This window comes from Camelus dromedarius, chromosome 11 (genome assembly GCF_036321535.1).
Source record: "Camelus dromedarius isolate mCamDro1 chromosome 11, mCamDro1.pat, whole genome shotgun sequence".
Taxonomy (NCBI): Eukaryota; Metazoa; Chordata; class Mammalia; order Artiodactyla; family Camelidae; genus Camelus; species Camelus dromedarius.
Window position 1 is genome coordinate 40,174,453 of NC_087446.1, and position 13,650 is coordinate 40,188,102.

Consider the following 13,650-nt stretch of genomic DNA (forward strand, 5'->3'; position numbering starts at 1 on the left):
ACTGAACAAACAATTCATTGTAACAAATAATTTAGGAAATGTAGTTTCTGGGAACAAACACCGTCTCAAGGTTACAATTCATAGACTTTAGAAGATAACTATAAAAAAGTAATGTTTTTGTTTTTTTTTAGTAAACAGAAAGAAACTTAAATCCCTGGTTTTCAGGGAGAATAGAGATTTAACATAAATGTTAGGGAAACTGATATGAGTGTCACTTAGAATTAGAATTGGCTATCAGTGACAGAAAAGTCAAATAGTGGGTGTTTAAACAAGATAGAAGTTTATTTCTCATATAAACAAAATCTGGAATTAAGAATCTGGGGGAAGCATGACCACGTAAGCAATTGTCTTTCTGTCTTTTTGCTCTGCCATCATCAACATGAGGCTTTGACCTGATGGTCCAGTTTGGCTGCTTAAGTCCCAGCCATTGTCCTTCTGTCTTTTTGCTCTGTCATCATCAACATGTGGCTTTGACCTCATGGTCCAGTTTGGCTGCTTGAGTGCCAGCCATTATGTCTATATTCTTGTCAGCAGAATGGAAACAGAGAGAAAGTTGGGCCTCCTCTCTTTAGGGAATTCCCTGATAATCTCATGAGAAACTTCTGCTTATATCATTGTAAGAACCAGTCTCCTAGCTGCAAGGGAGGCTGAAAAATGTAAGCTAGGTGGTCATAAGCCCAGCTGAAGATTCAGGGCTTTATTACTAAGAAAGAAGAGGACACATATAGAGGGACACCCAGCTGTCTCAGCCAGAGTGTAAAATTTCTTCATTAACTTTCTAAACAGGCAGTTATGGCGAACCCACTGTTTTGCATTCTCAGAGATATTTTTGTCAACCCATTTTTGATGTTTCTTTTCAAATGTTTTTCTGATTTTGTGTTTTTCAACTAGAATTCTCAGGGAAAATTAAAGTATTAGGAGTTTTCACTTTTATTCTAGGAGTTACAGGGCACCATGTGGTTCTTCCCCTGTCTCTCTCCAGTGTTACCTCCTGCCCACCGGCCTCCCTCCACCACTCTCTCCCCTCCATCTCAGCTCCAGCCACACCAAGCTGAGTTCCTCCAAAGCACTAGGTCCCAGCATGCATATGCTGTAGCCTCTGCCCGGAAGTGATAGAATGCATGACTACTAGCCCTGGCTCTGCATGTATATCCCAGTACCACTGCTGATAGCTGTGTACCCTTGGGCAAGTTCCATAACCTCTCTGTGCCTTCATTCATTATCTACAGAATGAAGATCATAATGGTACTTACTTTATGGTTCTCGTTATTATCAAAAGAGCCAATAAAAGAAAAGTGTTCAGAACCATGCCTGGCATATAATGAACCCTCCATAATAGCTCCTTTTGCTGAGCATTTACTGTGCTAAGCACCTTACAGAGATGCTCTCAGTTAATCTTCACAGCAACCCTGTGGGGTAGCCTTACTATTTCTCCTATTTTACATAAAAGGAAACTGAGGCACAGAGAAGCTCATTAACTTGCCCAAGGTCCCACAGCAAATGACAGAACCTGAGCTCAAATGTAGGGCCTTCTGTCTTCAGGCTGTGTGTCTTTCCACCACACCAGCATCAGACTCAAAGGTGCAGCAGGTTTCTTTGTAAGACCATGGGCTGCCTTTTGAAGACTTTGATAATAATCTTTTGGTGGCAGGAGCAGGCCCAGGTGACCCCAGGAGCCCATCTCTTGCCTTTGCCTCCTGTCCATGACCAGGTCAGGCCCTACCCTTTTAGGCTTCTTGAGCCACTGCTGCCGGGATATGAAACTGTGTGGCCTCTGCCACCTCCTGAATGTGTATCTTTTATGCCCAAGTCTGTGAGGAGGGGTCTGTGGCAGTCTCAAACAGAGCCTAGGTTTCCCTGCTTCTGAAACCATGGCTCCCACGGCTCCTCCCAGGGCCATTTATATCCTGGGCCCCATCATCATTCCACCCACTTGAGATCAGGTTCCCACCACAGAGGCCTCTGTGCCTCTAAGCCAGGCCCAGATGTGGTGCTGCCCACAGCCTAGAGAGGAGACAGGGGCAGACTGGTCCACTGATCCCTGTATGATGTATGTGGAAGGACCTCGGGCCTGCCAGGCACTCCACGGCTCAGAGCTAGCTCTCTACACTGGAGGGGCTCAGCCTTCGGTAGGCATCTCAAACCCCTGTAGAGAATGGCCTAGATGCAGATGCTTAGTGCAGTCAGCTGAATAATGGCCCCCAAAGATAACAGGTCCTAATCCCTTGCAACCTACAGATGTTATTTTACAAAGAAAAAGGGTCTTTGCAGAGGTGATTCAGTCAAGGATCCTGAAGTGGGGAGTTTGTCCTGCATTACCTGGGTAGGCCCTAAATCCAATCACAATTGTCCTTTATGAGAGAAAGGAGATGTGACACACACAGATGATGAAAAGTTGACATAAACACAGAGGCAGAGATTAGAGTGATGTAGGAAAGAGTAGATTCTGCAGCTCAGATCTGAAGGCAGTGAGCTGTTCTTCAGAGGAGACCAGTCATCAGGCCTCCAACTGACTGGATAAGGCCCACCCACCTTATGGAGGATAAATTGCTTTACTCAGAGTCCACTGATTTAATTGTTAATCTCATCAAAAAAATACCTTCAGCATCCAGCAACATTCAGGCTACGTATCTGGATAATGTGTGTTTGACCACATATCTGGGTAGCTGTGGCCTAGCCAAGGAAACACATATAATTAACCATCAAAAGTGTATTTTTTTAAGCATTTACATCCCCAGAATGATGCTAAGCAGTGTCGTGAATACAAAATGCCTATCAGACAATGAGATGGGTCCTTGGTTCAGAATGAACTCCCCAAGACCCAAAGATTGTGTTTCGTAAGATTGTTGAAAAACTAAAGGAGAATCCTGGGGGAGGCAGAACCCACCTCCCCCAATAAAAGCTGAAATCACCAAACACTTTGTCTCCCAGCCTCCCCTAACTTGTGAACTAGGTTCAGCCAATCTGACATAACCCCCAGTTTAATCAGAAGGTCCAGGTACAAATGTGCTCCCTCTTCCATTCCATTGTCTCCTGAGCCTCTCTCCTCTCTTAGGCAGCTCTCTTGCTCCTGGCCTCATCTTCTCCCCCTTAAACATAGTAACAGAATTCACCATCCCTGGTTTCTGGCTTGAGTCATAATACTCCGTCTGGCCTGGTTATTGAAATGTGGTTGATAGATTGGCAGCTGCATCATTGCAGGGAATCTTGTTAGAAATGCAGAATCTCATGTCCTGCCCTAGACCCACTGAATCAGAATCTGTATTTTAAAAAGATCCCAGATGATTCGTATGCATATTAGTATTCAGGAAATGCTGACCTAGCCCACACACTTGGCCCCTCCCACTCCAGGCTGTCTCACCCTCTCTGGCAAGCCCACCATACTTTGCACAGTAGGGCTGTCACTATAGTAACCAGCTATGGCCGCCTCTGACCTCTGCCATCTTCCTAGCTTTGGTCCCACAAATACAGTGAGATGACAGTGAATATTGCTATAGAAACCAGCCCCAGATATTGTCTACTATCAATTCTGCTCCTTGTCCTTCACTCCCTGTGTCTCTGAAATTATGAGCTTCCCAAAGCCCAGACCAACATCCACATTCCTCTCCAGCCTAAGAAAGCCTCAACAAATAACAAACATGAAAAGTCAGGGCCATACAATTTATAAAGGAAAGACATATCAACTGCAGAGATTTGCTTCAGTTTGAAAAGAGGAGACAAGAGCATTGCTGTGTGTAGCCAGGCCTTTTCCTCCATCAGGCAGAGAGAAGGTTGAGTGATGCTAAAAACCATGCTGGGCTGTTGCTCCTGCCGATGATGACAGCTGCCACTTATGAGTGCCTTCTTGGTACTGGGTGCAGGCTACGTACATCATCCCATTCAATGCTTATAATAACCCTCTGTATTAGTTTCCTGTGGTTGCTGTAAAAAAAAAAAATACCACAAATGTGGAGGTTTAAAACAACACATTGATTATCTTATAGTCTGGGGGGATCAGAAGTATGAAATTGGTCTCACTAGCTAAAGTTAAGATGACCCAGGGCTGGTTAATCTGGAGGCTCCAGTGGGGAATCTATTTCCTTGACTATTTCAGCATCTGGAGGCCACCTGTGTTCCTTGGCTCACAGCCCCTTTCTTGCATTAGTCCAACTTCTTGCTTCTGTTGCCACATCTCCTCCTCCCTCCTTTGACCTTATTTTCCTCTTCTAATTTCCCTTGTGATTTCATTTCAAATCCACTAGGATAATTCAGGATAGTCTTCTCTACTCAAAATCCTTAATTTAATCACATATGCAAAGTCCGTTTTGTCAGATAACCTTGACAGGTCTAGGGGATTAGGATGTGGACATTTTGGGGGGCCATTATTTGGCCAACCACACCCTCTGAAGTAGATACTGTTGTCTCCATTTTCCTGGTGAGAGAACTGAGGCACGACGATTGAAATACAGTCAGTCCTCCATATCCCAGGGTTCTGCATCCACAGAACCTGCAGATTCAGAGGGCCAACTGTACTGTGCTATTTTATATGAGGGACTTGAGCACTTTGGTACCTGTGGGAGTCCTGGAACCAATTCCCCGTGGATACTAAGGCTCAATTGTACTTTGTTCAAGGTCACACAGCTTGAAGGTAGAGCTGGAATCCAGCTCTTAGCCTGTCCCCAAAGCCTAAACTTCTAGCCTCTGCATGGCACAGCCCTTCACATGGCTTTGAACTCCTCCACTATTGCCACTGGGTTGAAGGAAATGAAGCCAAACCCATCAGCTCTCTAACGAGTGTGACCTTCCAATTGAAATTCCTCTACCACAGACCGAAACCTCAAGGGCAGGGCAAGATTTAAGTCAAACCACAGGTGTATTAATTAGTCCTGGGGCCTCCATAACCAATTGACACAGACTAGGTGGCTTGAACAAAAGAAACTTATTTTCTCACAGTGCTGGAGGTTGGAAGTCCAAGATCAAAGTGTCAGCAGGTTTGATTTTTTTCTAAAGCCACTTTCCTTGGCTCACAGACAGCTGCTGTCTTGCAGCCTCTTTCACACGGTTGCTCCTCTGTGTTTCTCTGTGTGTCCTGGTCTCCTCTTTTTAGAAGGACACCAGTCATACCAAATTAGGCCTGCCCTAATGGCCTCATTTTAGTACAGTTACATTCTGAGGTTCTGGAGGGGTTAGGGGCTTCAACATATGAATTTGGGGGGACACAGTTCAGCCTATATCAACAAGTATTGTCTTGGACCTCAGGAACAAGGCAGTTTAGGTGTCTGAATGAATTCCAGAGCCCTGTGGATGCCCTCACTCCCAGATTTAATACTTGGTTCACATTCTCCACCACCATATCTCCAACCTCAGCTGCAGGGACCCTGTCAATACCCTGGCTTAGTTTCCTGTGGCTGCCCACAAACTTGGTGGGTTAAAACAGCACACATTTATTCTCTTACAGTTCTAGAGATCGGTAGACCAAAATCAGAGTGTCAGCTAGACTGTTTTCTTCTGGATGCTCTGAGGAAAAAACCCATTTTGTCACCTTTTCCAGCTTCTAAAGCAGCATTCTTTGCATTCCTTGGCTTGTGGCCCCTTCCTTCATCTTCAAGCCAGCAGCAGAACATCTTGCTTTGGTATCACCTGTGCCAAATCTCCCTCTGTTTCCCTGCTATAAGGACCCTTGTGATTGCATTTAGGGCCCTCCTGGGTAATTCAGGATAATCTTCTAAAGATCTTTAACTGGATCATGTCTGCAGGTTTCCTTTTTTGATCAACATTCATAGATTCCAGAGAATAGGACCTGATGTCTCTGGGAGTTGTTATTTTGCCAACCACAGTGAGCCTTCCTCACACATATCCTGGCCACCCCATTTGACTTGGAGCACTATACAGGACATGATGCCTGTGAAAGCCCTTGCTGAGCTGTAAAGGTCTTTTCTGCCTCAGGACCTTTGCACAGTCTGTTACTGCTGCCTGGAACATCTGTCTCTCTACAAACACACTCACATATGGCCAATTCCTTCAAATATTGGAGGTTTTGTCACCTCCTCAGAGAGGCCTCCCCACCACCCCACCTCAACCCTGTTTGTTCTCTATCCCAGCACCCTGGCACTGATCACAGCTTGTAATTGCTGTATTACCTGTTGGTTTATGGGTTTCTTATCTGTCTCCCTGTTAGACTGTTAGCTCTATGAGAACATAGATGTATCCTTTTCTCCACTCTATCTCCAGCCCCTGGAAGCATGCCTGCAACCTGGGTGCTTCCTAAAGGATTGTTGGATGAATAAATGATGTTTCAGATGACATTTCATCACACACCCATGGCCAGGTTTGGGTTTTATCCTTGAAGGTACTGCCTCTGAGTATGCCTGTGGCTCAATATCCCCCCAATCCAGCCATGATCTCTTTGTGGAAGGGTCCTCTTTTCTAATCTCCCCAAAGCTTTCTGTGCCCATCACCAGGGCCTTCATGTGCTTCTTCCCACCTTCCCTGATCCACACACTACACTCTTCCTAAGCCCCCAGGGAGCTGGATATTTCAGTAGAATAAAAGAATTTGAAAGTAGGAAGAAATCAAATAGACCCAGGGTTGGCCAACTGTGATCCACCATCTGATTTGGTGAATACAGTTTTCTTGGAACACAGCCAGTTCTGTCACATCTGTATTGTCTGCGGCTGCTTTCTCACTGCAATGGCAGAGCTGAGAAGTTGCAACAGAAACTGTAGGACTTGTAAAGCCTATTTGCTACCTGGACCTTTATAGAAAATGTTTGCCAACCACTGAAGTAGACCATCCGATCCAAATCCACCCACTTACAAATGAAGATCCTGAGAGTCAAAACATCTAGACCAGAGCCAGGGTCCTACTGTGAGCTCTTGCAGATTCAGGGCTGGAATTCAGTTCTGCAGAGTCCTGAACAAACTGGGCTTCTTCAACATACCCCACCATCCTCTTTAGCACCCAGCCCCTCCTCTACGAGACTCCCTTTCCACCCTGGATGGTCACCCTCATCACCACCTCTCTCTCCACTGTTTCAGAAAGACTCTACCCACAATAACCTCCTTGAACCTAGACCCAGCAACGTTCCTGAGCTGACTTACTCCTTTGACCCTGCAAAAAAACCATCTAGGCCTTCTCTCCCCTTCTAGAACCTCTGGTCCCATGGCCACAAACCTTCTCTTCAAACACCATGGCAATGATGTTGATGGCCACGGCCTTGTTATAATTGACCGCAGGCCACAAGATCAGGGGTTATAAAGAATTCCTAGAGGAGCTTACTTAGAATACAGTTGCCCAAGCCCCACCCCAGGCCTGTTGAACCAAAACTCTAGGGGTGAAATCAGGACCTTGGCAGTTTTCACACATTCCTCCACCTCTGTGGTGGTTCTGATGTTGACTCCACTTCACTAAGCCAGGAGCCTCTCCTGCTCCATCTAGGTTTCAGTTACTACAGACAACTTCAGAACAAAGTCAGTAGCCAGTGCAACATTGTTCCCTTAAAAAAATGTGTCAGGAGAATGCAGTCTTTTTTCCCTCAGCATGCTCCACCCTTTCCTTAACTCAAGGCCCTAGAACGCTTTCCCATCTCCAACTCTTCCAAAAGAAACATCACAAATAATATTATTTTTTTTCTTTCCCTCTGAGTCGACAAGATAAGAAGATTTTTAAATGAGTTGCTGGCAAAGAATTCATAAGCTTATAAACTACTGAGGTCAGAGTGACGAAAAGAAGGCAATGTTGAAAGGAGAAAACCGGTACATAGAAAATTCCAGAGAAGGCTGAATCCTGGGGTTCAAGGTTTCTTATTCTAGTGCTCGCCAGCTATCTTGGTAAAGGTGTGATTTTGAAGGTAGGAGAGCCTTTTTCTCCTCTCCGGTATTCATCAGGAGCTGGCTGTGTGCCCTGGGCCTTAGCATCTAACATGAAAGGCAGCACTGAAGGGCAGTCTGTGCTAGAGACACAGCTCCCAAGGGGCAGTGAGTTGCGGGCTGCGCTTTGGGGGCACTGAGCAAAGGAAAGGCAGGATGGGGAGCCAGGGGTGCTTCCTCTGAAAAAACAACCCAGAAGGGAGTTCTCAGAGCACCCGAGGCTGGTTTCAGCAGTGATGGAGACATGGTGACAAAAATAAGTCCTACTCACCTGAGACTGTAGAATCCAATTCAATTTCAGGTCAGTGTGTGTTTATTGAGTGCCTGATTCAGTTTAGGTGATGGAGGAAAGAGGAGAATGAGGATGACAGCCTAAGCAGCAGGCCGATGCTGGCAGAAATTCCCTGGGAGCCTGCCCCACAGGTCCATGGGTCCAGAAACTCGATTTTATCTGTTTCACCCAGTAAGGGAATTGGTAGATCTTAGTCTATTTCATGAAAACATTATTTATTAAGTGCTTACAGCCTGCCAGGCACTGTCCTGGGACTGCCGCTGGGGCTGGATCAGTGAACTCAGCAGTCCCAGGTCCCTCCCTGTGGAGTTTACATTCTAATGGGGCCAGCAGGTAGGGCCACTGTGGTGGGGGCTACCATGGGAGGGGGTCTGTGTCGGAAGGAGTCCTCAGGAGAAATGTTTAGGGAGAGATGGAATTTGAACTGTGGTTTGAAAGTTAAGTGGGGTGTGGATTTTTAAAGGGCTGGAGGTCTTCCTGATAGAAGATTGAGCTGTATAAGCAGGAATGAAAATGGCATGCCATCAAAGGTCTGTGACCAGATCAGCCCCCCTGAGGTAATGGTGCATGCTGGGAAGGTGAACAAGAGAGCGACAGTATCACATGGGCTATGTAGTGAAATGTCTTGGGTCGGACTCCCAGCTCTTGTACTTGCTAACTTTGTGATCCAGGGTAGGTTACTTAACCTCAGTAAACTTTAATCTCGTGATCTAGAAAATGGACATAATTGGGGGAGTGGATATAGCTTAGTGGTAGAGTGCATGCTTGGCATGCACAAGGTCCTGGGTTCAATCCCAGGAGGACCTCTATTAGAAAAAAACAACATAGTTCAAGAAAGTGGGCATAATCATAACTAGCTTATAGGCTGATCCTAAACATTTAGATGAGATCATGAGTGGGATTAACTGAGACGAATATAAAAGCTTAACTGTTGAATATTAACATTGGACACATAGGTTGCTTTCCAGGAAAACTGGAACGTGTCACCAAAAACTGCATGGGAAGCTCATGATATCTGCATACTGTGAGGGGTTTGCTGCCTTGCAGAAATAAACCATTTATCTACCAACCTCTTCTCCCTCTCTGCCTCCCGTGGCAGCCATGCTGGACTGAATGTCAGCATCAGAGCTAGGGTGAGACAAGAGAGGTGCTAGAACATATTTGCATGATCTGGCCTTCTTAAATTTTACACCCTAGATACCCCCATGCCTCACCCTGATTGTAGCCATACTGAATGGTTTTTGATCTACACTGCGCGTTTCTCAAGGTGTGACCCTTGATGCACCTAAATCAATATCATAGGGGATGCTTATTGAAATTATATTTGTGGACCCTACACAATCAGCATCACTGGAGATAAGGCCAAGGAATCTCCTTTTACATGTGCGTGCACACACACACACACACACACAAAGCCGGGTGAGTCCCAGGCCCTCTACAATAATTTAGAGAAGTTCTTTGAGTGTGTCCCTCCCAAGCCTAGCATCATCAGCATTACCCTGGAACTCATTAGAAATGCAAATTCTTGGCCACCTCCCCTGATCTACTGAATCAGACAATCTGGGGATAGGGTCCAGCAATCTGCATTTCAACAAGCCATGCAGATAATTCTGATGTGCATTAAGTTCACATGGAGGAGGTTTTAAAAACTACCAATGTCCAGACCCATCCTTGATGAATTAAATCAGAATCCCCGGGACAGGACTCAGATAAGAGTATTTTTCAAAAACTCCCCTGCTCTCAATCCTAATGTGAGGATGGAGTTTAAAATAATCACTGGAAGAACAGGAAAGTGGCACAAATGTGTTACACTTAGAAAGTTCTAGTTCAGCCATAAACATTATCTCAGTTAATTCTTGTCACAGGCTGGACTCCTGCTGTGATCCCATTGGAAGATGGGGAGGAACCTGAGGCTCCCAGAGCTTCAGGGGTGTGGCCAAGGCCCGAAACCGCAGCCCCCCTCCCCCGCACTGTGCCGGCTGTACTGGGCTGCCAGGCCAGGCTCTCGGCAGTCTGCCTCTCCGGATGCTGGAGCCTGCTGGCAGCCCGGTGCTTGGGCAGAGCTGAGTCCTGGGAGAGCTACAGGAGGGTGACACGGAGCAGGCTGGGAGTGGGAAGGGAGAGCTGGAGGACCCTTTCAGTGTGGGGAAAGCCAAGACCTAATAACCCCAGGCGTTTGTTGGATTTTCTAGTAAGCACCCAACCCTGTGCTTGGTGCTTTAAGTGAGTCATCTCCTTTATGTTCACATGATCACTGAGGGAGATTATACTCACAGAAGACTCACATCCTATCCTGTCAGTCACATTATCCCCGTTTTACAGATGAGGAAACTGAGGCACAAAGACTCAGGAGAGCCTGCCCCGAGTTCACCGGTGCGGTCGGGATGTCTCCAAAGGTTCTCGCACTTTGAATTGAGAGGCAGGGTCTCCAGGGCAAAAGGGGTGTGGGGCGGGATGAGGTAGGCAATGAGCCGGAGGTGGGGCTGAGCCAGCAGCCCCCAACACGGCCGCCCTAACGCGTCTCCGGTCCCTCCTACGCCGCAGGCCCTTCCTCGTGCTGCCGCCGCTGATGGAGTGGATCCGGGTGGCCGTGGCGCACGCCGGCCACCGCCGCAGCTTCTCCATGGACAGCGACGACGTCCGCCAGGCCGCCCGGCTGCTGCTGCCCGGTGTGGACTGCGAGCCGCGCCAGCTCAGGTAGGCGGGCCGAGGCTCCGGGGGCGGCCGGGCGCAGGGACGACGCCCTTCCCCGCACACCCACGCCGCGTCCCCGTGCAGGGAGCGCGGCCGCAGCCCGCGGGGCTCCGGGCTGATTGTGCGCAGCCCTCCAACCCGAATCCTGCAGGGCGGTGTGCGCGGGAGCAGACGTTGCCGTCGCTGAGATAGAGGCTCCGCTGGTTTAACTGACAGACGCGGGTTTAACTATAATCAGGTCTCTAGAGTTGCAAGGATGGAGGAGGGCGAGGAGCAAGGCTATACGGGAATGCTCCTGATTCTTCCATTAGGAGATAGCAGTGTGCCTTGATTCTACTGATGCTCATTCTGTTTTCTGTCTCTCTCTCTCTCCTCCTCCCCTCTCCTTCTCCTTTTCTCCGTCTCTACCTCCCTCCCTCTTACTTTCCTGCCCTCTTCTTACCTCTCTCCACAAGAAGTAAATTTTTGTCTAACTGTGGTTTTCTGACAAAACCTTGCAGGGTTGAATTTCTGGCTGGGTAAGAGCGTGTCTGTGCTTTTTCACATGCACGGGGTGGAGTGGGTCTCCCTCCATTTCTCATGGCCACATTCAGGTCTCTCCTGTATCACTGTGGAAATTACTCCAGGGCTGCTCAGGGACAACATAAATGGGGGCTCATATTTAACCAAAGTGAAAGAAATGAAGCAACAACTCACTCAGCTGAGTCAAAACATGGCTGTAAATGCAGAAAGCACAGCAACTCAGAGATGGATTTGTGTGCACACATGTGTGTGCACTTCTCTGACTCCCTATGCTGTTGTCCAGATGATCATTGTCACCATTTTCAAATCCCCACTGCTTACCTGATGAGATACTGCCCTTCCTCTAAAGTTCATCTAGCACATGATGTGGCCAGGCTGCAGAGATTTCCACTCTTCCAAGAACTGTTTGGGGGTCCACAAGAAAATGAAGGGTTTGCAGTATAAAGCTTAGCCCACTGAAGGCCCAGAAGTGCCCCTTGGCCCAAAAACACTCAGGGGGCTGATGGAAGTCATCATTGCTAGCGTTTATTGAATTCTTACCATATGCTGGGCACTGTTCTAAATGCTTTACACAGATTAACTAATATCTAACAATCCCCAATCCCCATGAAGTGGGTACTATTATTATGTCCACTTTACAGATAAGGAAACTGAGGCACAGGTAGGTTAAGTAACATGTCGAAGGTTACAAGACTCATAAGTGATGGAGCCAGTATATGAATTCAGGCCACGCAGACCCCCGAGCCCATAGTTCTAACCACTGAGTTGTACTCTCCTCAGGTTTCTGTCTAGGCAGAATCTGGCTGTGCCACCATCCCTTACACCTTGTTACCTAGAATAACAGCAGGTCTCAGGGAGAGAGACTAGGGAGCAACCATTTATTGAGTACCTACTGAGTGCTAGTTATTAACTGCAACAAGAGATTTGCATGCATTACCTGTCTCCTTTAATCCTTGAAATAGCCTCCTGAGATTAGTATAAGCGTCCCATTTTACAGATTGGAAAGCTATTGGTAGGACAGGTGCCAGGGATGAGATCCTCATGGCTCATGCTCCAAAGCCCATCCTCTGCCCACCAGACTTCCCTGCCTCCTATTTCATGGGTGTGACACCTTACCTGCAGGCTCACTCCCACTGTCCCTGTTCACTGTCCCAGCTCCAGCCTGGGATGACCTTGAGACTCCAACTCTCCTCCTTGCAGCAAACATGAGTTGGGTGGCAGGAAAAATAAGATGCTTCCTTAACTCTTATTGACAAAGCACTTCTTGTTTGTCCTGCTCTCAGGAAGTCCTATAGCTTAAAGGTAAGAGCCTGGGCTCCAGAGTCACACTGCCTGGGTCTGAATCCCACCACCATGGTTAATTAACTGTACAACCTCGGGCAAGTTAGTTAACCTCTCTGGACCATAGTTTCCCCACCCATCATGGACATAATAATAGCAGCCCTCTCAGAGATTGGTGCAAGCAGGGTCACAAACATGAAGGACCCACACAGACGATGCCTGAAAGGAAGTGCTCATGACATGGTCATTATTAGCTAGCATTGCCCCAAGTCTCCACTATCCCTGAAATAATAGTGGAGGCTTATACTAAGGGGTTGCTTTATTTTAACACTTTCTCGTGGGAGCCTCCAACAAACACTCTTGTTATCTGGGAAAGTAGTGCTGGTCATTTTACAGACAAAGAAATCAAGGCTCAGCAAGATTAGGTAACTCTTCCAACATCACACAGATATTAAGTGACAGAGTTAGGAGCTAGATGGCAAACCCAGACACCTAGAGATATAACCAAATTTTCTGGTCCCCACCTTAGACCTTGACTCAGTCCTCTTGGAGTTTGCTTCCAGACACTTGTGTTCCTTATCCTAATTCCATAGACTGAACATGAGCTCCAAGAGCTGCTGTCCATCTCTGCTCTTCCTCCAGCACGGAGCTTTTACTCCACGGTCTAGTGGCCGAGCATGTGCCGCTCTGACTGTCACAACTGGGATTTCAATTTCAACATCCATCCAGTTTGAGGCCTCAGCCCTGCCATTTGAGATGTGAGTATGATCACCTGGCAGGCCAAGATGCACACATTTAGAGCAGAGAAACAAAGGCAGTCAGTGCCACTTGAGGCACTCTCTAGGCTGTTTTCAGTCATTTATCTCTCAATTCTTGACTCGTTTATCTCCAGAATGAGGATTTGTGTGTAGAAAATATACTAATTTGATTGTTCTAGCTAAATTTTCATCAAGTTTGGAAATAAATTCCAAGAGAAAACTAAAATATAGTATTCTGTTATAAACTTTCCTAAAT

General features: G+C 47.0%; 1 protein-coding gene across 3 annotated transcripts in view; it reads left to right on the forward strand.

Moving 5' to 3' along the window:
* Window positions 1-13,650, forward strand: part of ABTB3 (ankyrin repeat and BTB domain containing 3) — a 292,822-nt gene that overhangs the window by 211,278 nt on the left and 67,894 nt on the right. For 2 of the 3 annotated variants that reach the window (XM_031462829.2, XM_031462828.2), the window contains exon 4: window positions 10,684-10,836. In XM_031462829.2, the coding sequence (XP_031318689.1) occupies window positions 10,684-10,836 (153 nt within the window). Of the gene's footprint in view, window positions 1-10,444; window positions 10,599-10,683; window positions 10,837-13,650 lie in introns of those variants that run through there. The other variant, XM_064491689.1, reaches the window with a different exon arrangement.